Raw genomic sequence first — 26,326 nt, forward strand, 5'->3', positions numbered from 1 at the left:
ATCTCACAGGCCAACGGGGCGCCCCACGCCGACTTTCAACATTGTAGGATGGCCACAGAAGTGCGACAACTTACTAGACACCACCTCGGTGCCATCCGGATCTTGGCGCGTTGTGCTGCCTTCGGCCTATTCGCACATCGGTCCGCTACCGACGCCATCTCACAGGCCAACGGGGCGCCCCACGCCGACTTTCAGCATTGTTGGATGGCCACACCAGTGCGGCAACTTACTAGACACCACCTCGGTGCCATCCGGATCTTGGCGTGTAGTGAAGCTGCAGCAGCTGCAAATAAGCTTCAGACAGTGTTACAACCGCTGCTCAGAACTCTCAACTATGACACCACCTCGGTGCCATCCGGATCTTGGCGCGTTGTATTGCCTTCGGCCTATTCGCACATCGGTCCGCTACTGACGCCGCCTCACGTGCCAACGTATTTTCTCCGCATTTTATACCCTATGCCGCATAACAGGCCATGTGACTTGTTTATAAAACTTTTCATTGGTTCATTTTACTTTTGGTTTCCTAATGATGGAAGGCTTGATCATATGACCTAAAAACAACACTTTTCATTGGATGAAAACTTTTTTTTTTTCCCAAACGATGAAAGCCCCACCTTGTTTCTGGATGTTTCAGACTAAACTGGCGTCAGCATGAGAGCACCACCATCTCGTAGCTCCATCGTGGTCATTCCGCGAGCAATCATGGCAGCCGCTCCCCACCAGAAGCCTGCAGGAGTCGGGGCCCCCAAAACTTTTGATGAATTCTCAAGGCGGAGGGGACGCTTTCGAGAATGGGGTCCAAGACCTAGCAGACAAGCGTCCGATTTCCAAGGTGTCCCAGGGCCATTTCAGTGGACCAGGCCCAAAAAGGAAAGAGCCTGCCGCCATTTTGAGAGTCCTGTGACAGCCGCCTATCGCTGCACCGCAAGAGTGGGCGCAACTCAGCTGAATTGCGGCTTTTGACACAGTGGACCAAAAACGGACGGAATAGCAACTGAAACGGTAAAGGGGCGCCCCACTACAACAGATGACACTCCACCTGGAGAGGCCCGTTCACGCCGCCTCCCCCGGGGCGCCCCACGCCGTTATTTGGAGCAGCATTGTAGGATACCAAAACCAGTGCGGCAACTTACTGGACATCACCTTGGTGCCATCGTTCTGCTGCCTTGGAACTATTCGCACAACAGTTTGCTACTGATGACCCACCCCCTGCGACGCCCCACGCCGTTATTTGCTGGGTGGCAACTTACTAGACATCACTTTCGTGTCATCTAGATTTCGGCGCGTTCTGCTGCCTTGGAACTATTCGCACAACAGTTTGCTACTGATGACCCACCCCCCGCGACGCCCCACGCCGGAAATCTGGACGTTGTGCTGTGTTGGGACTATTCGCACAGCCGACCGCTACTTCGTTGTTTTTCCCTAAAAATGTTTATATGTTATTACTATTTTTGTTTTCTTGTATATATTTATAAATTATTAAAGTTTTATAATCTTATTACTTTGTCGGAGTGCTATATATTTTTAATGTGACACATAATTGTAAAAACTTTGATGTACAAAGAGTCATCCCTGGAATCTTCCGCTTCACGCTCGGTCCCCTCCCCAATCACAATACAGGATGGTTTTCAGATAATAGCAACGCTTCTGCTGTGACGGATCTCATCGAGTGTGGGCCTTGATCTACTATAACTCCTTTGAAGAGGGGTGATTCTTTACAGCTGTGGCCATAAACTACATCTGCAGGGCTAGCTGATAGCCTAGGACCGGCCTGGACAATCGGAGAGGAAAAGGAGTGTCAGAGGGTGCGGTAGTGAATAGGGCGAAAGGGAGGTGTCGGGCAGGCACAGGGTGTGATTCTCAGGGAAGAGCAGCGCAGATGGGGGGAGGTTTATTACCCATGCATAAGACAGAGAGCGGGGGTGACCACTGCCTGGGTGAGATGCTTGCGAGGGTGGGGAGCCATGCTAAGGATCGACAGCGTGCACAGAGTGGGTCTGGTCAAGGCATCTAAAATGGCTGCCGTGCACGACAAAAGTGTGGCATTTGAAAAAAGGCAAGATGGCGCAGACAATGTTTTTCAACACTTCCTGATTTCCTTCGAATCGAACGTTAACAGACGTTGGGGCATATTACCAAAGTTAAGCGATATTTATCCCTAACGATGCATTGCAAAGATTTTTTTACCGTCAGAAATTATCGCAGATAAACCTTGCTATTATCAAGGTTTATCGCAAATACGATAAAAAACGACCGCAATGCATTAATATCGCTGAAAACTCAGCGATATTCATGCATTACCGAGCTAATGCTCTTAGCCATGTTATCCACCTCCCATTGGATAACATGGCTAAGAACTGCTCAGGGCAGCTGTTACTTTTTGGAGATATTCGCGCTTATCTCGAATATTTCCAAAAGTTGATAATAGGAGATAGCGATGTTAGCGACTGTTTCCAGTCGCTAACATCTTGGCATGCCCACTTTGCATGTCATTAGTGATAAATATCACTCACATGCAAAGTGGGGCCCAAGATGGTCGCTATCTCCTACTAGCCGTCGCTAACTGGTGTTAGCAACAGCTAGGTAATACAGATATAATTTTATCTCCGCGAAGCGGAGCGCTGTTACAGATATATATCTTGTTTTTGAAAGTTAATTTCTCAAAATGCACTGAAGCACATATATTGAGACCCAGCAAAGGCACATCGGGCTACCAGTCCCTAATATTTTACCAAGTTTCGTGCAAATCCATTCAGCCGTTCGATTATTATTATTATTTTTTTTTTTTGCCCCGCGGGGCCCTTTTAAAACCTCCACATCAAACCTAGGGGGTCAGCGAGGATCTACTATGCCCCCTTATGGTCATTTGCCCCTTCGCTTTGGCCTCCTCTTGTCTCTCGATCCTACCGACAGACAAGATGGCGGCCACTACGTACTGTTTGGAATGTTTACAGACACCGGAGAGCCAATCAGCTTCGCTTCGCAAAGCTCCGTAACGCGAAAAGTACGCGAAGCGGAGCGCTGTTACAGATATATATCTTTTTTTGAACGTTAATTTCTCAAAATCAACTGGAGCACATATATTGAGACCTAGCAAAGGCACATCGGGCTACCAGTCCCTAATATTTTGCCAAGTTTCATGCAAATCCATTCAGCCGTTCGATTATTATTATTATTATTATTTTTTTTTGCCCCGCGGGCCCTTTTAAAACCTCCACATCAAACCTAGGGGGTCAGCGAGGATCTACTATTCCCCCTTATGGTCATTTGCCCCTTCGCTTTGGCCTCCTCTTGTCTCTCGATCCTACCGAGAGACAAGATGGCGGCCGCTACGGACTGTTTGGAATGTTGACAGACGCCGGAGAACCAATCAGCTTCGCTTCACAAAGCTCCGTTGCGCGAAAAGTACGCGTCCTGGAGCGCTGCCCGGTCCGCTGTTACAGATATATATCTTTTTTTAAACGTTAATTTCTCAAAATCCACTGTAGCACATATATTGAGACCTACAAAAGGCACATCGGGCTACCAGTCCCTACAATTTTGCCAAGTTTCGTGCAAATCCATTCAGCCGTTCGGGCTAAAAGTGAGGCCAACCGCCCTATGGAAAACTCAATGTTAAAAACACGTTTTGGGACCCCCCTTTTTTCTCGACCCCCCCTGGACGAACCCCCCCCCCAATTTTCAGGGGCTGCTCAGAAACAAAATGTGCCATTTTCCTGAAAATTTCAGCCAATTCCGTCCACAAACGCCAAAGTTATTAGACATAGAATTTTCAAAAAACCCATAGAGAAAAAATCCTAACTATATATACCTACTGGCGACCGCCAGTAGGTAATACACATATATATATATATATATATACACACACACATATATATATATATATATATATATATATATACATATATACATATATATATATATATATCAAAACAAAACCCTTTCAGGCATAGAGTGACACATAAATTATGCAAAAAAGGAGAGAACTATGGGTAATTCTCAAGTTTTGGCGGAAAGCAGGTCCTGTTAGAGCACTCAACACCAGCGACACTCTAGATCTGCTCACCCCAAATGTCTATTTTTCTAGCAAAGTTTTTAAGCATAGGATTAGCACAGTGCTATCCACGCAGAGATAGAAAATGACAAAGTCTTTTGCAATTTATACAGCAAAGTCTTTAAGCATAGGACTAGTAAAGTGCTGTCCTTGCTGAGCTGTAAAATGACAAAAGCCATTTATCACTCCAGGCACAGTATTTCAGCTTTGAATTAGTAAAAAGTGCTCCCTTGTGTCTGGACAAAGCTATACCTCTCTGAAGAGCTCTAATTAGAGCGAAACACTGTATTAAGGGGTTGCTTTTACTCATTTCAGGTTGGCTTGAGTTGGTATTTTACTAATTCAAAGTTGTAATACTGTACCTGGAGTGATAAATGGCTTTTGTCATTTTACAGCTCGGCAAGGACAGCACTGTGCTAGTCCTATGCTTAAAGACTTACCGGTTCTTCGGTTCTGCCTTCACTCGGCTCCCATATTCTCCGCTGTTGTTGCCGCCGTCGGGCTGCTTACTCGAGCTTCTCCTTGGCTGGCCCCGTAACACCGGTCAGGGAGGACACATGGTCAAAGAATCGTATGAGACAACCACGGAAATGAATGGGATAGATGAGACTTTACCAGAATTGAACATTATCAATCTTTCAAAAAGACAATTAACACAAACTGAAACCACAATCCTCACCAGAGGCCTGAACTTTTGTCCAACCTCGCACATAAATACCACGGAAGTAAGAATAGACATATATAAATACACAAGAAAGCTGAAGTTGGCTAAAATCCACGTAGATAAAACACGAAGAGGAGGAAAACCAATGAGCACTAACATCTCTGACCAACTCCAGGTGGAAGATTTGAGTGGATTGAGCACCCTAGTAAAAAAATGGGAGCCACGACCCTGTCACAAGAGGCAGAAGCACTAGCAGTACTGGACGAGACACCACTGAATCAGGGAGCTAGTGAGAGTGGCCTGAGACTCAAATCCAGATTCAACCCACAACTCCCTCCTGGAAATAAAATTGATCTTTTTCAAGAACAGGTAGTGGAAGACTTATATAAAATGACACCGAACAAGAGCAAACAAAATTTGACAAAACCAAGCAGAAACACTCAAGAACATAGAGGAGGACAAGACGGTAGAAATCAAACCTGCCGATAAAGGCGGAAACATCGTCATTATGGACGAATTAGATTATGTCGCCGAGGCCAAACGCCAATTAATGGACAAAGAATGTTACATAGAACTGGAGACAGACCCCCACGAAGGCACTACAACTAACAGTCCAGAAGAAGCTCCGAAATTGGCATGCGCAAGGCCTAATAGATGACCAAGAACTGAAATACCTAGATAACAAAAATCCAATGCTGCCAACTTTCTACCACCTGCCGAAGGTGCACAAGAACAAACAAAAACCACCCGGCAGGCCTATAGTTTCTGCGAAAAACTCATTAATGGAGCCTTTGTCAAATTACATTGATCAGTTTTTGGCCCCGCTGGTAAAAGAGCTACCATCCTATTTAAAGGACACAACAGATCTCTTGAAAAAACTAGAAACTGTCACATGGTCGTCAAACTACAAACTGATCACGATGGACGTTGTGTCATTGTACACAAATATAGAACACCAAGTGGGTACACAAGCTTGCAATTACTACCTTGCCAAACGCAACATGAAATACAGAGACCACAACAAGATGTTAAATGACATGATCTCTTTATGCCTGAACCAAAACATCTTGTTTGATAAAAAAAATCTACAAACAAATAAAAGGCTGTGCCATGGGCTTCTCATTTTCGCCGAACTATGCTAATTTGACCATTGGCTGGTTCGAGCAACATTTGGCGTGGCATATCACCAATTACCAATGGCGTGAGAAAGTTGGTCTATGGCTGCGATTCATAGATTACCTGCTACTAATTTGGGATGGCACCACTGAGGAATTCTCCCTGTACTTTGAGAAACTAAATAACACCACCACACATCTAAAATTCATATGGGAAATAAGCTCTGAGAGGGTGACCTTTCTGGACACAGATCTACATTGTAAACGGAACCCTGCAAACTACCTTACATCGAAAAAAACCTGCTACAAATGGCATCCTACATGGTGAAAGCTTCCACAACAAAAATCTCAAATGGAGCATCCCATATGGAGAATTTCTACGGTTAAGGCGCAACTGCTCGGCCAATGGTGAATTTCAACTACATAGCAGAAACGCAAGCAAGAGGTTCCTGGCAAGAGGCTACCCAAAAAAGGTGGTGGAACAAAGCTTGAACAGAGTACTATTACAGGATCGAAAGGAAATCCTTCACAAAGAAAAAGAAGACCAAGTAAACACATATGCAATCAGATTGATAACGACCCACAGTGCTGAAAACAACAAACTATCCAAAATCATTGGCCAATTCTAAAAGCAGATCCAACACTATCGCAAATCATAGGTGATCACCCTAATATAACATACAGGAGAGCAAGGAACCTAGGTGACCAACTGGTAAATAGCCACTACAAGGAAACACCGAAAAACAACTGGCTACAACGAGAAGGTTTTTTTCCGTGTAGACACTGTAAAGTGTGCAAGATTGCTGCAACAAAATAAATTGAAATCAGAAAAGGCACAAAGTGGAAAATACACCAGCACTTAACCTGCAAAAGTACATATGTGGTGTATCTAATAGTGTCCGTGCCACAAAAAAATATATAGGCAGCACCACCTTTGAAGCCAAAAAAAGAATTCTAGAGCACACAAGAGCAACGACCAACAAAGACCGCTCTAATGCTGTGGCAAAACACATGGAACAATTTCATGACAGCAACTGGGAATCACTTAGATACTGCGCCATAGAACAGGTACCTCTCACAGAAAGGGGAGGAGACCGTCTCAAAAGCCAGAGGAGAAAAGAGTCTAAACACATCATCAATTTCAGGACCCTCGAACCAAGAGGGCTGAATCTCACGGAAGAACTTTCTGTACATCTCTAAGGAAATAAATGATGTCATGACAACAATGAACTAGGACCCCGAAGCTCTGCAGTCACTCGCCCACCAGAGGGGGATGAACACACTACAGAGATTTTACAGACAGCGCCGGATAACGCAAGGAGACTAAATAACTTAGAAATCTCACTAGAGATATTCATCACGCATTAAACTCACCAAAGAGTAGATACTGTAAAATAATCTGCAATCCAATAGAGTGCACTCTCCTTCCTTTTGTTTTTAAAGGACACATACCTCGAGCACCCTGGTGAAGATAATGTAGTGGATACCACATTAACCAGCATGCATCTGGAGGTAACACAGGAAGTTACCTGTGTCACAGTGTTAAAAGAAGGACTTAGTAATTAGCTCAACATCCTGTGAGCGGCGAAACGCATTGGGTTAAGGTTGGAAATAAAGCCGCTGTAACAAGAAATGAAGACGAGTGAGTGCGTTTCCTATCTCCCCTCGAGGAACCTGGAGGGAGGGAGTATATATATATATATATATATATATATATATATATATATATATATATATATATATATATATATATATATATATATATATATATACACACATACATATATACACACACACATATATATATATTTTATTAATATATATTTTATTATTTCCGGGGTCCTGCGCATGGGCGGGAATATTCAGTGCTTAGGACTTTGATGAGGCTCCGCTGGAAGAGAAATGTAGCGATAGCAGGTTGGGACGTCGGACCTGGTCTTGGTTCATGGTCAGCAGTGCTGGTATTGGTTTGAGCTGAATGCAAGGTTGTTCTGACAGGAACATGATCTCCATGAAACAGAACTATCTGGGCTATTTGGGAGCAATGAGAAGTTGGCAAGGCTCTTCACCCATGGGACAATGCGTTTGGGGGGGGGGGGGGGGGGGGGAAGCGTGAGCATAGATTCCGGACCATCTCATCTAAAGCACATCGTCCCCCGCCCCCCAATTGTTTGTCCAATTCCTCTTGAAGTAGACTCATTTTTAGATAGCAATTGGAATGAGATGCAAGAATAAATCATTCCAAGGAACGATTTGTTGATCAGGACAGAAACAGACTTTTCTGTGTACAATCTTTGTGCTAGTTGTTGAATCTTTATCGGTCTGTATTAAGAGGGAAAGGCCTTGTTTTGGGGAATGCTCCCAAGAATGTCAACGTTGTTGTCAGAATGAAGTAAGATTTCGGATGACAGACTGAGATCTAGTCTGGTAAACAAGGAGAGGCATGTGGATGTGGTTCTTACTGCTTGCTGATGTGTGGAAGCTTTTATGAGCATTCTAACCGAGATGGGCTACCACTGGGGTCAGCGTCTTGGTGAAAATGTGCGGTGCAGATTTTAGTCCGAATAGAAGGACCTTGACCTTGGGTGATGGTGACAGGCTACTTTTAAGCGCAGAAATTTGCAGGGTCTTCGGTGGTAGTCGCCATTATGTTGATGTCAAGGTTTCCTATTAGAATCCATGTCAGATGCAGATAACTTTACTCTGGTTGAATGTTTATATGTAGCCCCTGGTGGTTGTCTATACTGTTGTGAATACTGGGTACGGTACTGCGTCTGGCCAGACTGATATTGCGGTCTGTAGAATTGATAACTGCCTTTAAAGAAGTAAGCTCCTCTGCCTCAGACTTCCCAAATAGGCTGCTTCCTAATTTGTAGAGTCCCCAGGGACTTGGCCGCATCTGTGTCTGCCTTGATAGTCTGAGGCACATGACATACGTGTTTGCCAGTCAGCGATTTACTGTCATAGGGCATGTCCGATATTTTACTTTGCATCTCGGGGCAGAAGGAAGTGGAATTTAACCATCCTAGTCCGTGGAGTACAGACACTTCCGCAAGCTGCCTTAATCCAGTAGAAGAGACATCCATGGCACAGTCTATTTCTGCTGATATTCTTTCACCCTCTTGCAGAATTTTACAAGCTTCCTGTTAGAATTGGGGGGTCTCTGGTTAGCACAGGTAGGTACTTGTGCCTAGCAGGGACCCTCTCCTCTAGTTAGGGCAAAGGAATTACCCTCTTAAAATAACCCCTGCTCACCCTCTAGGTGGCGTGGCGCGAGCAGTCAAGGCTAGTTCAGAGGCGATGTAAGTTAAGCATTTGTGACTACATACAGTAACCCAGTGACAACACTACAAATGGACACCACACAAGGTTTTTTTAATCAAAAATAAGTTATACTTTATATAGAACTACCACAAGCCCAATAAACGACAAAAAGAATCCACAGTACTATTGCATTTCAAGAGTACTGGTTAAAAAGGTTTAAATCAAAGTTCTGTGCGAGTCGGTAGCCTTGTCCAGCTACGGCGTGCTGAAAGAACACAGAGTCTAACAAATCCAGCGGACCGCGGCGGTCCGGGCCCACTCAAATGTCGACAGACTCAAACACAGTACCTTTTCCTTGAGGCGGCCGGCACGGATGTGCGAGCCAGGTCCGGTGTTCGTGTAAAAAAATAAAGTGTTGCAGGTCACGGTGTCCCTTCCGTCGCGTTGCAGGCTAACGCTCATTGACCGCGTCGGTGAGCTCAGAGCTTGCGTTGTTCGGGGCGGGCGTTGCTCGTTGCTTCCAGCTTTACGGTGCAGCATTTGATCCGGAGTTCGGGAGCTGGCGTCGGTCAGTCCGGACAGCGGTGAGAGTCTGGCGGTGCGTCGCGAAGTGTGCGCCGCGGTGCCCAACTCTGGTGCGGTCACAGGACTCGAAGTCAGCAGCAGTAACCTCGTCGGTCAGACCAGTTCGATTTGGTGTAGCGAGGCGTTGCACGTTGCGGTGTCCTTCCAGTCGCGGTGCAGGCTCGTTGAGACGGAGTCGGTGAGCGCAGAGTTTGCGTTGTTCGAGGCGGCGTTGCTCAGTGCGGTGCAAACAAGACACCAGGGTGGTCGTGAGAGTCGGTCACAGCTCCCTGCCTCTGTAGCCACTGAAACAGTAGCAATTCACAAAAGCTGGCGAAGTCCACTGGTCCTGGGACTTCGGTCAGGGGGCAAGCTCTCTTCCAAGCCTTGGATATCTTTTTAGCACAAGTTGAAAAGCAAAGGTAAAATCCACAAAGTCCTTTCTCCTCTTTAGGCAGCCAGGCAACCACTGCAGGCCAATCCCCCAAGCAGCACTTCAGCTTGGGAATAGTCTCTCCTCAGTTTCTTCAGGTTCCTTCTCCTCAGCAGAGGTTTCTTCTTGTCAGTTCCAGGAGTGATCTAATTTTATGGGCTCAGGGTCCCAATACTTATACCCCAAAATCCTTTGTTCTCTGAGGGGAGAGGGGCCTGTGCCCAGTTCAAGCAAGTTCTGAAGCACTCTGTTTACCAGACTTCTCCTTTCCTTTCACAGCACAGGGCAGGCACATCAGACGCCCCACAGGAGGTGGAGCCAGCATTGTGGAAGGCAAGTACAGTCCTGGAGCACTTTGTTGACAGTCTTCCTTCTCTTCTTTCAGTGTACAGGGCAGAGACAGACGCACCACAGGGGGTGGAGCCAGCACTGTGGGGGGCGGGCACAGTCCTATTCAGGTCCCAGGTGCGACTCCTCCCTCCCATCTAGATGCAGATCTCCCTATTCACCACCGGGCAGCCCCAGCCGGTCTCCTGGAATTCCCCAGTCCTGTCACACACGAACCCAGACAAGGAATACACAACCTAGCAGAGGCAGGCTCAAATGGTTAGGCAAGCAAATACCCACTTTCTAAAAGTGGTATTTGCAAACACAGAATATTAAAATAAAGTCCACATTTGAAAAGCGCACAATCACCTGTAAGGGTCTCTAGGCGCTGGGGGCCGTCGGGAAGATTAAGCGAGCTATTGCCCAGAGTCACATGGTGCTGGGCTAACCTGCCGCCGGAGCCGGGGATCGAACCGTGGTCCCCAGATTCCAACGTCAGTCGCCCTGGCCGCGGCGCCACACCTCTCCCACAAGCTTTACTAAAAGATGTATTTTATTATTCTGAGTCCAGGCATACTAAACTCGAATTTCTACCATGTTCTCGGAGTCTGTTAGGATTATAACATGTAACAACCTAGCAGCCAATTCTGGCCTATGGAGAACAGGTAGCCTTGCAATAGTGAAAAACAAAAATGGCTGTAATTCACCATTAGGACATGCCACACACATCAGGGCTTGTCCTACCTTATACTTACAATGCACCCTGCCCTTGGGCCTGCCATAGGGGTGACTAATAGGAAGAAAAGGGAAGGTTTAGGGACTGGCAAGTGGGTGCACTTGCCCAGTCAGCATGACAGTACCAGACTGCACTTAGGCTCTGCAATGGCAGACCTCAGACACATTTTACAAGGCTGCTTCTGTGGGTGGCACAATCAGTGCTGCAATCCCACTAGCAACATTTGGATTTACATGCCCTGGGCACACTTAGTGCACTGTACTAGGGTCTGATAAGTAAACCAAATAGTCAATCATGGAATCACTAATTAATACACACATTAATTTACAGTAGGGAGAGCATATGCACTTTAGCACTGATCAGCAGTGGTAAAGTGCCCAGAGTCATAAAATAGCCAACAACAGGTCAGAAAAAATATAGGAGGAAGACAAAAAGTTCAGGGATGACACTGCAAAAAGGGCCAAGTCCAACACTTCCAGTTTGGCTTCTGCTGGTAGCAAATCGATGCAAGTGGAACGATCCAACCACATTTGGTGATAAAAATGGCCTAAGATAGCAAGGGAGTTTTCTGCTTTAACAATCGTGGCCTTAAATGAAGAGCATCTCTTCCCGATATTGTCGAGTCAACAGCCATCCCTGACCAGAGGAGTTGAAATTGGGATGGACCGATTCTTCGAGTGAATTCTTGACCACCTGGGATACCACAGAGTCTGGTTTCAGGTGTCCAATCAAACAAGTTTGAGAGTCAGTCGGGTTGTACTTTGTCCAATGTGAGGTTTTTCATGGCTTTGAGACCTTCTTGCCAAATAAAATCAATAGTGATAGACCGAACAGATTTTTTTGGTAGGCTCCTTAAAATCAGAGGAAACAAGCTGGTTGTTTAGTGAGGAGTGGAAGTTTAAACATTTTGGCTGCACTCATCATTAAATTATAGAAACAGCCAATCTCCTCTAGCAGGGAGTCTACTGGTGCAGCTGCTGGTGGGGATACATTCAGATATGAGAGTCATCTCACTCATTGGGAACGGCGGCATGGTCTTATTTCACCCTGTTCCCTGACTTCATCTGTAGGAGAACTGTCAGATGAGGGGTGTTGGGAAAAGGATGGTCAACCAAGGAATCCACTAACGTTGGTGGAGGAGTGACCAATGTAGCAAACAATCGAAGGATGGTGGGAGCGCTGTGGCGATTTGAGTTTGTGGCATATAAGTCGCAGGTGCAGATGGTGGAAATCTGTGGTAATAGCCTTGGAGCATACTTTTTAAATTGCTCACCTGAGACAGAGCAATAACAAGACGACTAGTCAATACAAGATCAACAAGAACCTTCCATTCAAATGCCTGGGCGCTCTCTCGCTGAGTAGTACTCCTCACGATACTGCTCATCATCATCTTCGAAGTCTTGCAATTTCCCATGCAGCTGGGATGGGCTATAAGCCTCATCATCTGAGTGGTCATCCTCATCTAAGAGGTGTGCAGGTGGGTAGGGCAACACTTTACTCTGGAGAGGTTTGGGTTGAAAAATTGTGTCCACAGAAGATTTATCCCCTACTGGGATTAAAAACAGTGGCGGAAATGTAGATTTTAAAGCAGTCTTTGCTGTCAACAGGTCCATAGTCATAGGTTTCCCAGTCAATGGTATAGTCGTCTACTACCTCGTCATAGTCTAGTCCATTGCGAACGACAATCGTTGACAAATGTATAGTCTACGGTACCATCGTCGATTGTGGTATTGGCGTCAAATGGGATTGTGACGGTGATGACTTTGCTGGTGATGGGAACTTCGTCTTCGTAGTTAAGCTGATGGGGAGGGGGTGGGGGAGGTGGAGGCGGGAGGAGGTATCTATGTTGATTATCACTTTAGTACTCTACGGTTAAGATGGTCGATGACAGTGGTGAAGAAGATATGGCGGAAAACATCTACGTTGATGTAGTCATTCTTGTAAATGCAATCGTCAACAAAGTAGTCGTCCACGGCGCCGTCGTCAAGAATACAAATGTGGAGCTGGACACTTTCGAGGATTTTGTCGATGATAAAGGCTGTGAAGCACTTTTGGGATTTGCTTATTTGAGGGAAGGAGTGGAGTGCTAAGTTCGGAATTAACTTTTCCTGAGGCAATCTTTTCCTTTTTTGAGAAGAATTATGGTTCTCATGCCTCTTTAAGTACCCAGAAGTTGTATGCTTAGACTACTTCATAGACTTTGAAAGTGGCTACGATGAGACTTTTTCCTTCGATCTATCACTCTTGAGGGAAGTTGTAGTCTGTGAAGACTCATCACTATGCTCCTCAGATAAAGAGCACTCCTTTGTTTTTAGCTTTTGGAGCCACAGTAAAAGTCTGCCTTCCTCATATGTTAAGGTCTGTGAAGATGCATCAGATTTTGCAGTCTCTACCCATATGTTCTGGATAGAGGCAATATATGCATTCCTTATGTGGGTCATCCGAATGGAGCCTCTTTTTCAAAAAAGTGTCATATGATCTGAATAATCCTTTTTTGACTAGTTGGAACATGCTATCTAGTAAGAATATGTAGGTAATTGAATTAAGTATTAGTCTGGAAGAAAATTCTTCTGTAGGGCTGAGAGAAAATAGATTGAGCAGAGCTCAAGGAGACTCCCATCACACGATGTGCGGTAGAAAATGAGGGATTCAGCCTCTCTTCGAAGTACTCCACCGATTTGTTGAAGTTCGTAGTTTGGCCTTTTTTTTTTAAAAAGGACAGATAGGCTATAAAACCTATGATTCATTGCCAGTCTATCTATTGTAGTAATACACATTGCGTTATTATAGTGCCATGGAACTCCCACTTCGACGACGGGGAAGGATTCAAGCATGTTAATCTATGAAAGATTCAATACTGGAGAAAGAAACCAGTTCCTACACAAGGCAGTGGCTAGCCAGAGGATGTTGCAGAAGATTTTAATTGCGTATGTAACACAGCCTGGCCCACTCAGGCTTGCTGTCTCACTAAGACAAAGTAGTGTTTAGTGATCATGTGTGATGTGGACCAGGAAGCCGCTTTACAGATATCAGCTATTGGAATGTTGCCTAGGCAAGTCCTTAAGGCTGCCTTCTTCTGTATAGAATGAGGTCTTGGCGGAGAAGGAAGCTGCCTTTTGGATATGGTATAGCAGGTTTGAATACATTTGACTAGCCTGTGAGCTATCCCTACTTCAGAAATGGCGCTGCTCTTGTGCGGAGCTGATTAAGCTACAAATATCTGTTGCGTTTTACAAAATAGGTTTGTCCTATCAATGTAGTACATGAGGACTCTTTATATCTAATGTGTAAAGTGCTCTTTCTGATACCGAGCTTGGATGCAGGAAGAACACTGGTTTTTCAACTGTCTGGTTATGATGGAAAGTTTGCATTAATTCTAAGGAGTACTCTGGCAGCTTGTATCTTAAAAAAAGGCTCCTCTAATTTGAGCGCTTGGATCGCGCTAAGGCGTCTGAGGGAAGTGACCTCAACTAAGAAAGCCACCTTCTAGTCCTAAAATTGTAGAGGGCAAGAATGAAGGAGCTCAAAGGATGGGAGGGGGGTAGCTATGAGTAATGAGGTCTATCTACATTGAGGTTTCAGGACGGTACTGGTGTATCCTGGGAAGAATAATCCTCTTGACCCTTACCATGAAGGTTTTAAGAAACAGGAATTTTAAACAGAGGATTGCTCTCTGTTCTGTAAGTATGCTGCCACAATGTAAACGATTGAATGTGTAAGCCAGGCCTGAGCATTGCAAGTCAAACAGGCAACAAACAGTGTCCTGCACTGTTGGCTTCAGTGGGTCACTAGGTTTGGGTAGACAGTAGTGTATGAACCTCTTCCACTTTGTGGTGCAATCGGACAGAGTAGTGGGCGGCGAGCCTCCTTGATGACCATTAACTCAGGGGGGAAATTTAGATAGCAACTCTAGGACCTCAGGAGCCAGATGGCTGGGTTGTGCTGCCTGGTGTTGAGATGCCAGGGGGTGCCCTGGTGTTGCTTGGGAAGGTCAGGAGGTTTGCCGAAGCTTCCAAATCATGTACGGAAGGAGTGGAAGAGGCACAAAAGCGTAGGCAAATATCACTAACCAACTCATCCACAGTGTATAGCCCATGGTTTGTGAGTGTTGGACCTGGAGGCAAAGCTTGGGCATTTGCTTGTTGCAGACAGATTTAGTTCAGGAAAGCCTTAGTGCCGAAAATAGGGGAGCAGTACGTTTGGGTGGAATTCCCACTCATGGAGTTGTTGCTGCATCCTGCTGAGCCGGTCCCTAAAGTTATTGCCGCTCCAGGAAGGTACTGCACTAGGAGTTAAAATTTGTGGTAGATCGCACAGCACCAAATGCCCTCCACCAAGTTAGACAGCCGGGAGGAGTTCATGTCAGCCTGTTTCTGTAGCTGGTACATGGCAGTCATGTTGTCTGTTTTGATTAGGACTGTTTTGTGATGAACGTGGCAGAAAAAAAGCCTTGAGAGCCAACTGAACCGCCAACAATTCCAATTAGTTTATGTGAAGAGTCTGTTGGAGCAGAGTCCACAAACCCTGAACAGTGAAGTCTTGTAGATGTGCCCACCAGCCTGTTCGAGAGGCATCCATGGTGATGGCCACTTGAGGACCTGGGTCTAGGAAAGGCCTGCCCTGCAACAAATAGTAGCTGATACACCACTGCAGAGAGCGATGGGTGCTGGCCTTTCTCAACACTAGATCTTCCCATAGACCCTCTGCTTTTGACAATTGTGCTGCGAGGCAATCTTGGAGCAAACGCATGTGTAATCTGAGGTGGAGAACAATGCGGATGCAGAAAGCCATCATGCAGAGTTAGTGCATTACTGGGATTATAGTTAGCCGACGATCAGGCTGAAAAAGAAGCAGTTGGGACAGAAAAGCTTGGGATCGAGCAGGTCTGGGGTAAACTTTGAGTGATTGAATTTAGTATGGTCTCCGGGACAGATGCATCTGAAATGGATAATCTGTAATTGGGATCAGTAATAATAATATGCAGAAATAATAATTATGTCATGTAATAATAGTAATCACCTGTAATTAGGATTTGCCCAAGTTGATGGTGAAGTCCAGATCATGAAGAAGATCCAAGGTAAGCTGTGTGTGAGCTAGACATTGCCTCTTGCTTGCCATCTTTATCAGCCTGTCATTGAGGTACAGGAAGACTTGGACGCCACTTCTCTGTAGAGGAGTGTCAACCCCTTCTAGGCCTTTGGTGAAAACCCTGGGCACAGTGGTAACACTGAAGGGCAGAACTTTGAATTGAAATTGCTGTCCACTTCTTACATATCTGGGGAAGCAGTAATGTGTGGGGTGGATTGGGAAGTGGAAATATGCACCTTTAAGTCGAGAGCAGTTATGAAGTAATCATGCCGCAGAAGTGGTAGGACGTCCGGGAGTTAAGCCATGCGGAAATGCTAAAACTAGATGTACTTATTGAGGGGTTAGAGGTCTAGAATGGGCCTCAGGGACCCTTCTTTCTTTGGGATTAAGAAGTACAGGAAGTTCCCTGCACAAGTTGCAGCGCAGTGTCTACGAAGGGGGGTTGGCAATTCCCGACATTAAAAAGTATTATTGGGCAGCGCAATTGATGACCATAAATGAGTGGGTGTTCGCGAGAAGAGAAGAACCGGATTACAGAATGGATCGGCAAGGTATGGGAGAGGGCGGCTACCTAGCGGCATTATATGGGCAGAGTGATTGATGGCCTACCCACACATACCAAAGTGACGGTACAGATCTGGAGGGATGCTACTACATTTCTGGGTTGGAAGGATAAGATATCTGAACGAACGCCACTATGGGTCAGTAAACACCTAAAGGAAGTGGGTCAGTTAAAAGGATTTTAGCACTGGCAAACCATAGGGATTGAGCTCCTGGGAGATGTCTGGAGAGGGGGTATAGACTGATAAGGTTTGAGGATCTAAAGAACAAGTTACTTACCTTCGGTAACGCTTTTTCTGGTAGATACAGTATCTGCCTGTGGATTCCTCACCTTGTGAATATCCCCCTTGCGTCAGCAACAATCGGAAATTATTTCGTAGCTTCGCGCCGACGCGCGACTCCGCTGACGTCACCGACACCATAATAGGCCCATGCCGGCGTGATGACATCAGTTCTGCACTTTTTTCTGTGCCTTCAAGGCACACGGACGGACCGATGACAGTAGATATATATATATATATATATATATATATACACAGTATACACAGTACACAAATGTCAAGATAAAACACACAGTGTGAAGCCAATGCAGGAAAACATTTAAAATAAAACATTTCCTTTGAAATAATATATACATATATATACAAATCACAAATACTCTGGTATAGAAGAGTGGACAACGGGGAGGCGGGTGGGTCAGTGAGGAATCAACAGGCAGTTACTGTATCTACCAGAAAAAGCGTTACCGAAGGTAAGTAACTTGTTATTCTGATAGATACATCTGCCAGTGGATTCCTCACCTTGTGAATAGATTCCCACAGCAGTCCCACTCCCGGCGGAGGGTGTCCACTCTGCTATACCAAGAAATCTTGGAGGACAGAGAGCGCAAAGTGGCCGTCCCTCCTCACTTCAGAATCCAAGCAGTAATGCTTCGCGAAAGTGTGGAGGGAGGCCCAAGTCGCGGCTCTGCAAATGTCCTCAACAGGCACACCTCTAGAAAGAGCAGATGTTGCAGACTTAGCTCTAGTGGAATGAGCCCTTATACCCTCTGGAGGTTCCTTACCCGCCAGGGAGTAGCAGATCTTGATGCATAAAATTATCCATCTTGAGAGCGTGCGCTTGTGCACAGCCTTCCCCTTCCTGCAGCCAGCAAATCCAACAAACAGCTGGTCATCCGACCTGAACTCTCTCGTCCTGTCCAGGTAAAAGCTCACCGCCCTCTTAGGGTCCAAGCGGTGAAGTCTCTCCTCCTCCTTGGAAGGGTGAGGGGGAGGATAAAAAGGTAGGAAGGGTAACGGACTGCCCCAGGTGGAAAGGAGTTAACACGTTCGGCAGAAAAGCAGCCCTGGTCCTGAGAACCATTCGATCAGCATGAATGGATAAAAACGGGGGCTTAGAACTAAGAGCTTGAAGCTCACTTACCCTCCTTGCCGAGGTAATTGCGATCAGGAAGACAGTTTTGAAAGACAAAAGTCTCAAGGGACATGAGTGTAAGGGCTCAAAAGGCGAACCAATAAAAAATGTTAGAACAAGGTTCAAGTCCCATTGAGGCACAATAAAAGGAGTAGGAGGAAATTTATTGGTAAGGCCCTTGATGAACCGTAAAACAATAGGTGACTTAAACAAAGAAGGCTGGTCAGGCAAACAAAGGAAAGCCGATAAGCCGACAAATAACCCTTAATAGTTGCCACTGCAAAACCCTGCTGGGCCAAGGAAAGAGCGAATTGAAGAATATTGGACAAACGTGCCCTTAAAGTGTCGATGGACTTCTCCCCACACCAAGCAACGAACTAACACCATCTATAGGAATAAATGGACTTAGTGGAGTCACGCCTGGCTGACAAAATGACATCCACCACATCATGTAGGAGAGAAAAGGAACTCAGGTTGCCCCGTTCAATCTCCAGGCATGAAGGTGTAAGGTCTGGAGGTGGGGGTGTAGAACCTGCCCCTCCATCTGGGAGAGGAGATCTGACCTGTGAGGGAGACGGAGCGGCAGGCACGAGGAGAGGTGGAGAAGATCTGTGTACCACACCCTTCTTGGCCAATCCGGGGCGATCAATATGACTTGGGCCCGGTCTTGGCGAACCTTCCTCAGAACCCGAGGAATCAAAGGTATGGGAGAAAACGCGTAAAGGAGTTGTGAGTCCCAACTCAACTGAAACACGTCCCCCAAGGCTCCCTGCATCGGAAACTGGAGGCTGCAGAATGACGGGCAGTGAGCATTCTCGTGAGTGGCAAACAGATCCACCAGAGGAGTCCCCCAAGTCCGAAAGACCTGACAAACTACCTCTGGATGGAGCCTCCACTCGTGGTCGGCAGAGAACTGCCGACAGAGTGTCTGCACGAACATTCAGAACTCCGGCCAGATGATTTGCCATCAGACCAGGACCAGAGACGCAGAGCCTCTCTGCAGAGACACTGCGACCCCACGCCTCCCTGCTTGTTGACATACCATATTGTGGTCGTGTTGTCAGTCAGGACCTGAACTGATTGACCGCGAAGGGAAGGGAGGAAGGCCTTGAGTGCTAAACGTATCGCCCGCAACTCTAGAAGGTTGATATGAAGCAACCTTTCCTCCGGAGACCAAAGACCCTTTATCTCCAGATCCCCCAGATGAGCACCCCACCCTAGATTGGATGCATCAGTTATCACTGTGGCCACAGATGGAGGTAGATGAAAAGGCTTTCCTTGTGACAGATTGCCTTCCACACTCCACCAAGTCAGATCCGCTGCAGTTTCTCTGGAGATCCTCACTGACTCCCTGAGATCTCCGTTGTGTTGATACCACTGCCTGCGGAGGCACCACTGGAGTGCCCTCATGTGCCAGCGTGCATGGTTGACCAGCAGAATGCAAGTAGCCATCAGACCGAGCAAGTGAAGGACCTTCAGGACTAGAACAACCGCTCCATTGAAAAACAAAGGAATCATTTCCTGTATGTCGCGAATCCTTTGAGGAAGGAATGCACGACATACAGTAGTGTCCAGTACCCCCGACCTCCTGAGATGCGCTGCCACCACTGCCATCACCTTGGTGAAGACTCGAGGCGCAGAAGTAAGACCAAACGAAAGGACCGCAAACTGGTAGTGTTGCGACCCAACCGTGAAACTTAGATACTTTCTGTGAGACTTCAAGATGAAAATACGCATCCTGCAAATCGATTGACACCATCCAGTCTTCTTCCATCAGTGCCTGAAGAACCTGTGCAAGGGTGAGCATCTTGAACTTCTCCTGCTTCAGATACAAGTTCAAGATCCTGAGATCCAGGATTGGCCGAAGCCTGCCATCCTTTTTGGGTAATCAGAAAATACCGGGAGTAGCACCCCTGACCCCTTTCCTGCTCCGGAACCACCTCTATCGCACCTTTTCTGAACAGAGCCAGGACTTCTTCCTGCAGGAGAAGCAGGAGAAGCAGGTGGTCCTCCGAACAATAACCCTGGCAAGGAGGGTAATTTGGGGGAAACTCCCGAAAGGGAAGAGCATACCCATTCCCCACAAGATTGAGAACCCAAAGATCCGATGTTATCAGTTCCCAATCTCGTAGGAAATGGGTAAGCCGGCCCCCCACTGGGCCCGCATGATCCGGAATGGCGGATCTAGGGCTGCTTTGCTGCGTTGGCAGGGGGCTGGGAAGGGGAAGAGGAAGAAGAGGAGGAGGCGACTTTACGACCTCTGGGACGAGCCCTCTGTCTGCCCCTGTACGCCTTCTACAGTCGGTTTTGCTGTTGCTGAGTTGACTTGTAGGAACGAAAAGAAGATCTGCCAAACCCTCTAAAGCGTCTCCCAAAGGTGCCCCTGGTCTGAAGGCCCAACGACTTAGCAGTCGCCCTGCTGTCTTTAGAACGTTCCAAAGCAGCATCTGCCTTTTTGCCAAACAAACTAGATCCGTCGAATGGTAGATCCATTAATGCAGACTGGACATCTGTTGAAAACTCAGAAGATTTCAGCCATGCAGCTCTCCTTGTAGCCACCGAAGAGCCCATGACCCTTGCCACAGAATCTGCCGTGTCCAAACCACTCTGTATCACCTGCCTTGCTGCAGCCTGAGTGTCCGAGATAACCTCCTGGAAGTCCTTTCTATCATCTTCCGGTATCTTTGGCACCAACTGTTTTACAGTATCCATTAGGGCGTGAATGTAACGCCCCATCAGGCAGGTCGCATTTGTGGACTTCAATGCCATGCTGGCGGAGGAGAAAACCTTTTTAGCAGCCTGATCCGGTTTCCTAGACTCCTTTTCTGCAGGAACCTGTGGAAAAGCTCCCGTTGATCTCTTGGAACAGGCAGCCTCTCAGGCAGAGGGTGAGTGGACAAAAATTCCGGGTCATCAGGAGCCACTCTGTATCTCCTGGCAACAGCCCTAGATACCGCAGGAGCTGACAAAGGCTTCTTCCAAACCTCTCAAATTGGCTCTGCTAGGGCATCATTAAATGGCAGTATAGGTTCAATCACTGAAGATGGTGAGTGAAGGACCTCTGTGAGAAGGTTCGACTTAAACTCTGCAGATGGCAAAGTAATGTTCAATAAGTTCGCCGCCTTCCTTATCACGACATGGTAAGGAGCCACATCTTTCGAGGGTGCATCCGAAACTGAGACTAAATCCCACTCAGGGGACAGTTCAAGGCCACTAGCCACCGTCAGATCATCAAATGGGTCCTCTGACTCCTGCAGCTCACCCTCCTCCAAATTAGCCTCATGAAACCTCTCTTCCTCCATAAGCCTCTGGGCTTCACGCCTCGACCTGTGCTTCACATACGAAGCCGACGGATCCACTGTCGACTCCGTCGGAGCCGGCGCCGACCCCGACGTCGGACAAGGATGTTTAACTCTAGGTCGTTCAGGGTTTGGCATCGGAGTTGAAGGATTCGGTGTCGAAGGATTCGGCGTTGATGGCTTCGGCGTCGAAGGCCTCGCCGGCGTCGGAAAATGCCAATGCGGCGCTGGAGCCAGCATAAAGGGCGCAGGAGCATAGGCCTGGGGAACACCCAGACTAAACGCCATCGGACCCATGGGACCAGCAGGAGCCCCAGTGGGGTACATACCCCTGGAGTATATTCCAAACATTGCATTCAGGAACTGAGTCGGATCCTGACCTGGAGCCGGGAAGGCTGGCTACAAACCCCCCGGGCTGCTCATGAGGGCGTGGAGTCGATACGACGTCGACCTCCTCTTTGGGCTGGTGCACCGGAGTCGACAGACCTTCGGGCAATGGAGCCTCTCCCTCACCAACCACCTCCTCTTCCTCACCTTCATCCTCCCGACCTGAAGGATGGGACGGAACCGGAGATAGATTAGTTATCTGCCTCGGTGAACCTGGCGAATTCGCATGCGACACTTTACCCTCGGCGGCCTGCTCTTCCGAAGTCGAAGACACCACTACCTTCTCAACCAGCTTCACCTGCGACTTCGGCTTCGAACCCGAGTCCTTCCTCGAGCGATGTCGGGATTCATGGGTCCTCTTCTTATGCTTCTTTTTTGAAGATCTCGAAGAATGGGCAGAGGACGAGTCCGAGCGCGACTTCGAACGAGACCTTGACCTCGATCGCCGAGTTCGCGACCTCGAACTTTTCTTCTGTTTTCTTCCTTTAAGCTTCGCCACTAGAAGCTTGGCTTCTCTCTTCCGGAGAGCCTTAGGTGTCATCTTCTTACAAGACTGGCAGTCTTCGACGTCATGGTCGGAGCTTAGACACCATACACAGCATTCATGAGGATCCGTAATGGACATGGTTTTGCCACACTCCCCACAAGCTTTAAACCCGGTCTTCTTCGAAGACATGTCGAGAGAGAAGACAAAGAAGCACAATTTAAACAATGTAACAAGGTTACAGCAACAGCTACGGACAATCCCTAGAAAACCGTTCGCGTTGACGACGTGGAAAAAAGGGAACTGATGTCATCACGCCGGCGTGGGCCTATTATGGTGTCGGTGACGTCAGCGGAGTTGCGCGCGATGCCGTGCCTCTATGACGTCGCACACGTCGGCGCGAAGCTACGAAAGAATTTCCGAATGTTGCTGACGCAAGGGGGATATTCACAAGGTGAGGAATCCACTGGCAGATGTATCTATCAGAAAATGGAGTATCAGAAGTCAGATAAGGAATTCTTACGGTATCTGCAGCTACAACATGCATTACAGAAGCATGTAAAAGATGGGGACCAAATTGCAGAATATGGTCATCTAGAGGATAGACTACTCATAGACCCCATGCTTGAGTAAGCGGTTTCATTGATATACATAAAGATAATGAACAACTCCCCAGACCCCTTGTTGGCTCTTAGGGAGGCCTGGACAAGAGACGTTGGAAGATGACGACTGAACAGAGGCGATACAGAGTCCAATGGAGGTGGCGATAAGGGCGAGATTTAGTTTAATAAAATTGCGCATACTACACAGATCATACACCTCTATGGTGGTATTGCACCGGATTGGGCGCAGGGATTCTGACTGATGTGCACGGGGATGTGGGGAGGCGGGTACGTTCTTTAATATCATGTGGTGCTGCTCTGCGATATAAAAGTTTTGGAAGGACGCCATACACATCATGTGGGAAGTCACCGAACAAGAAGTTCCATGGGAAGCAAAGTGGCATATCCGTTGTGCGACAGGCGAGATAAAATGGCCGAAATATTCTAAAATATGACTGATTGTAGCTAGTATAGTGGCTAAACGCAACATAGCGAAGGAGTGGGGCGTGAGCCAACCAGCGTGCGTGCTTAAATGGCAGGACGATCTTGACTGGTGCTGTACTGCTGAGAAGGTGGTGTAACATGGAAGGGGGTGCCCAAAGAAGTGGGACAAGATATGGGAAAGCTGGGTACTATACAGGGGTCTTTAATTGTTTGTTAATCAGCAGTGTGTCGGAGGATCGGGGAAAATACACACTGTAATGCATGAGTATGTGACAGTCTTCGCCTTGATATAAGGATTTTGTACGCTATGTAATAGACGCTCACAAGTGAAATTTGTACTGCCATAATTGCCCAGGATGTACTTAATGTCTGTCTTGCTGCCAGGTTTGCTTTCTTTAATAAACAGATGTTTAAAAAAAAAAAAATTTAAGTACAGGAAGTACAGCCTTTTGCGGTGTTATTTTGATCTTTCCCAGCATTTGATTAACTTGTGTGCTGAAGAGGTGTTTACCATTAAACAGCATGTTAATCAGATGCTGTTGAACTTCTGGCTTAAAGGCAGAAATACGAAGGCAAGCATGCCTGCAGAATAGGACACTGGAATTTGACCTCCGCAGTGGTGGAGAGGGTCTGCGAGTATACATACTGCCAGAATATATTGAGAATATGTAGAACAAGAATGTACAAGGGTTGATTATACAGTACAGGGACAGTTGCAAAACTAGATTGGGTCAGAAGTTTAGAGGCAGCAAGAAGACTTAATACAAAAATGTATGCATGCTATGGAAATGTATATGGGCTGGGGGAATGTATAGCAATGCAGGAGAGCAGTGAGAAAGTATGTCGGAGTATGAATGTATGGCAGCAGTGAGAGCTTCCAGTAAAGGAATGCGAGGGGTGGGAGATACATGTGTGTGGGGTGTGTTCTGAAGGTCAATAACAGGCCTTAAAAAATCCACTCTCCAACTCGCAATTGCAAGTGAGATTTTATCAGGTCGAGCTATTTTTAGCACTTACTCTTCCGTGCAGGTGAGTAAACTTAGGCTGGAAGAAACAGGTGCTCTGTTCATTCAGAAAGTGAATGAGCATATGAGAAGCCTTTAAATCATGTTTTTACATGGACACATTCATCACTGCTCAAAGACAGAGATCAAATGTCAGTTTGTCTTTTTACTAATTGTTGCTTATATGTTCCTGGAAAATGGTTTTCCTTTTCTTTCTCTTATTACAGTTAGTGCTTTTAGTCAAGTGAGCTGACAAAAAAACCCAAAAAGGATGTAAAACGTTGGTTTTCTCAAACACAACATTTAAACAGCTTGTAAATGAATAGTACAAGTATTTCGACATATTTCAGGAATTATGAAAACTTTTTTGTAATTCAGACGTGTGATGCGAGCAAAGATTTAAAAAGGAGCAAAACAAATCGTAGCACTTTACTTAGTGATGTGCAAATGAAAAATATTTGCAGAAACTATTTCCAAACATTGTGCACTATATAGTTTCAAAACCTCATGAAAGTGACAAATTCTGTGGCCATGTCAATGTAAAATGTGCAGATTGCAAATGACAGTGTGCTGCTACTTTATGCTTTAGTTATGCATTTATTAAAAGTGATAGTTTTCAAACATGATTTGTGAAACATTCCTGCCCCCGCCCTGACGACAATGCAGTTAATGAACTAAGAGCCAAGTCAGCGGTCACATGTATCCTATATGTAGCTAGATTTGTATTCTATATGGAGCTAATGTTTAGTTTATTAAATAAAACAAAAGAGTTCTTTGTACAGCAGGCGTGCTAAAATTGTGTATTTGAAGGTGCTCTCATATGTGATAAACAAGAAAATGGCGTCTCAGTGAATTAAAATACTCAAAGGATCACATAATTTGAAGCCAGTTTATGGGCCAAGAGCATTATAATTAGGTCAAGTAGATTAAAGTCACTAGATGTGCAGGTCTAGTAACATTTTTAGGGTTTTGAGGCCTGAATAAGCAATTTTCGCAGTTTACCTTATTGAGGTACTCCTGTTCTCTCTTCAAAGCTTGGCACTCCTGCTTTAGTTCCTCATTAACAAGTGTAGGTTGTTGTGCTCCCTCTCCTTTCTCCAAACACCCATCCAACTTCTCCTGCAAACTGATAAGGAGACACCTCCTTACAACCTTGAATCATAAATGTGAACCACCAGTAAGCAAGGAGTCATTAGAGATGGTCAGTGGTCAGTGGTCTCAGTTCGGGAGAGACCCACAGGAAACATTTAATTTAAAAAAAAGTGCAAGTAACTTGTGGAGACTACTAAAGTAAAAGAATTCTAACATGCATGCGCAAATAGGCATTTTTTTTTTAAACAAGTGCAAAAGAACTTCTGCTATTATCAAGAGGTGTTCGGCACTCAGAAAAGGATTTACATAAAGAGCTTCAAGTAAGTAAATCTATGAGTGGGGGTGGGAAGTGAACATTATAAAGCGCGAATGCACTGGAGATTTATTAACAGCCACATACTTCAATAATTGTGGGAAAACAAACTTACCTCTTCCACCTTTCACATCTCGAAAAGGTCAAAGATTTACTCCTGGGAAGGAAAGGGCACCCCACTTTACCAACCAATCAAATAATGTTTGGGTGACAAGGAAAGGGGGTTGTTCTACAGGGAAACTATTTTCCCCAATGAAAGGGAAAAAAATCCCTGAGCAAGTGCATGTGATATTTGAATATAAACTATGAACAGGATGTGACCAAGAGAGGCCCAACTAGACGCATGCGCAAAACCAGGGCGGCGATATTCGAACTAGCTCGGATACACAATGTAAAAGATGTATGGAGGAGCTTGTATCCATATCAACCTGGCTACACATTTTACTCCTCACCGCACAAATTGTATTCACGTATAGACTTGG

At 46.2% G+C, this 26,326-nt stretch overlaps 1 protein-coding gene across 1 annotated transcript in view; it reads right to left on the reverse strand.

The window, feature by feature from the left end:
- The window catches only part of CEP85 (centrosomal protein 85), a 416,919-nt gene that overhangs the window by 137,494 nt on the left and 253,099 nt on the right, over window positions 1–26,326 (reverse strand). The window contains exon 10 of the mRNA XM_078682660.1: window positions 25,442–25,565. Within this exon, the coding sequence (XP_078538786.1) occupies window positions 25,442–25,565 (124 nt within the window). The remainder of the gene's footprint in view (window positions 1–25,441; window positions 25,566–26,326) is intronic.

The sequence above is a fragment of the Lissotriton helveticus genome, chromosome 3_1 (assembly GCF_964261635.1).
Source record: "Lissotriton helveticus chromosome 3_1, aLisHel1.1, whole genome shotgun sequence".
Taxonomy (NCBI): Eukaryota; Metazoa; Chordata; class Amphibia; order Caudata; family Salamandridae; genus Lissotriton; species Lissotriton helveticus.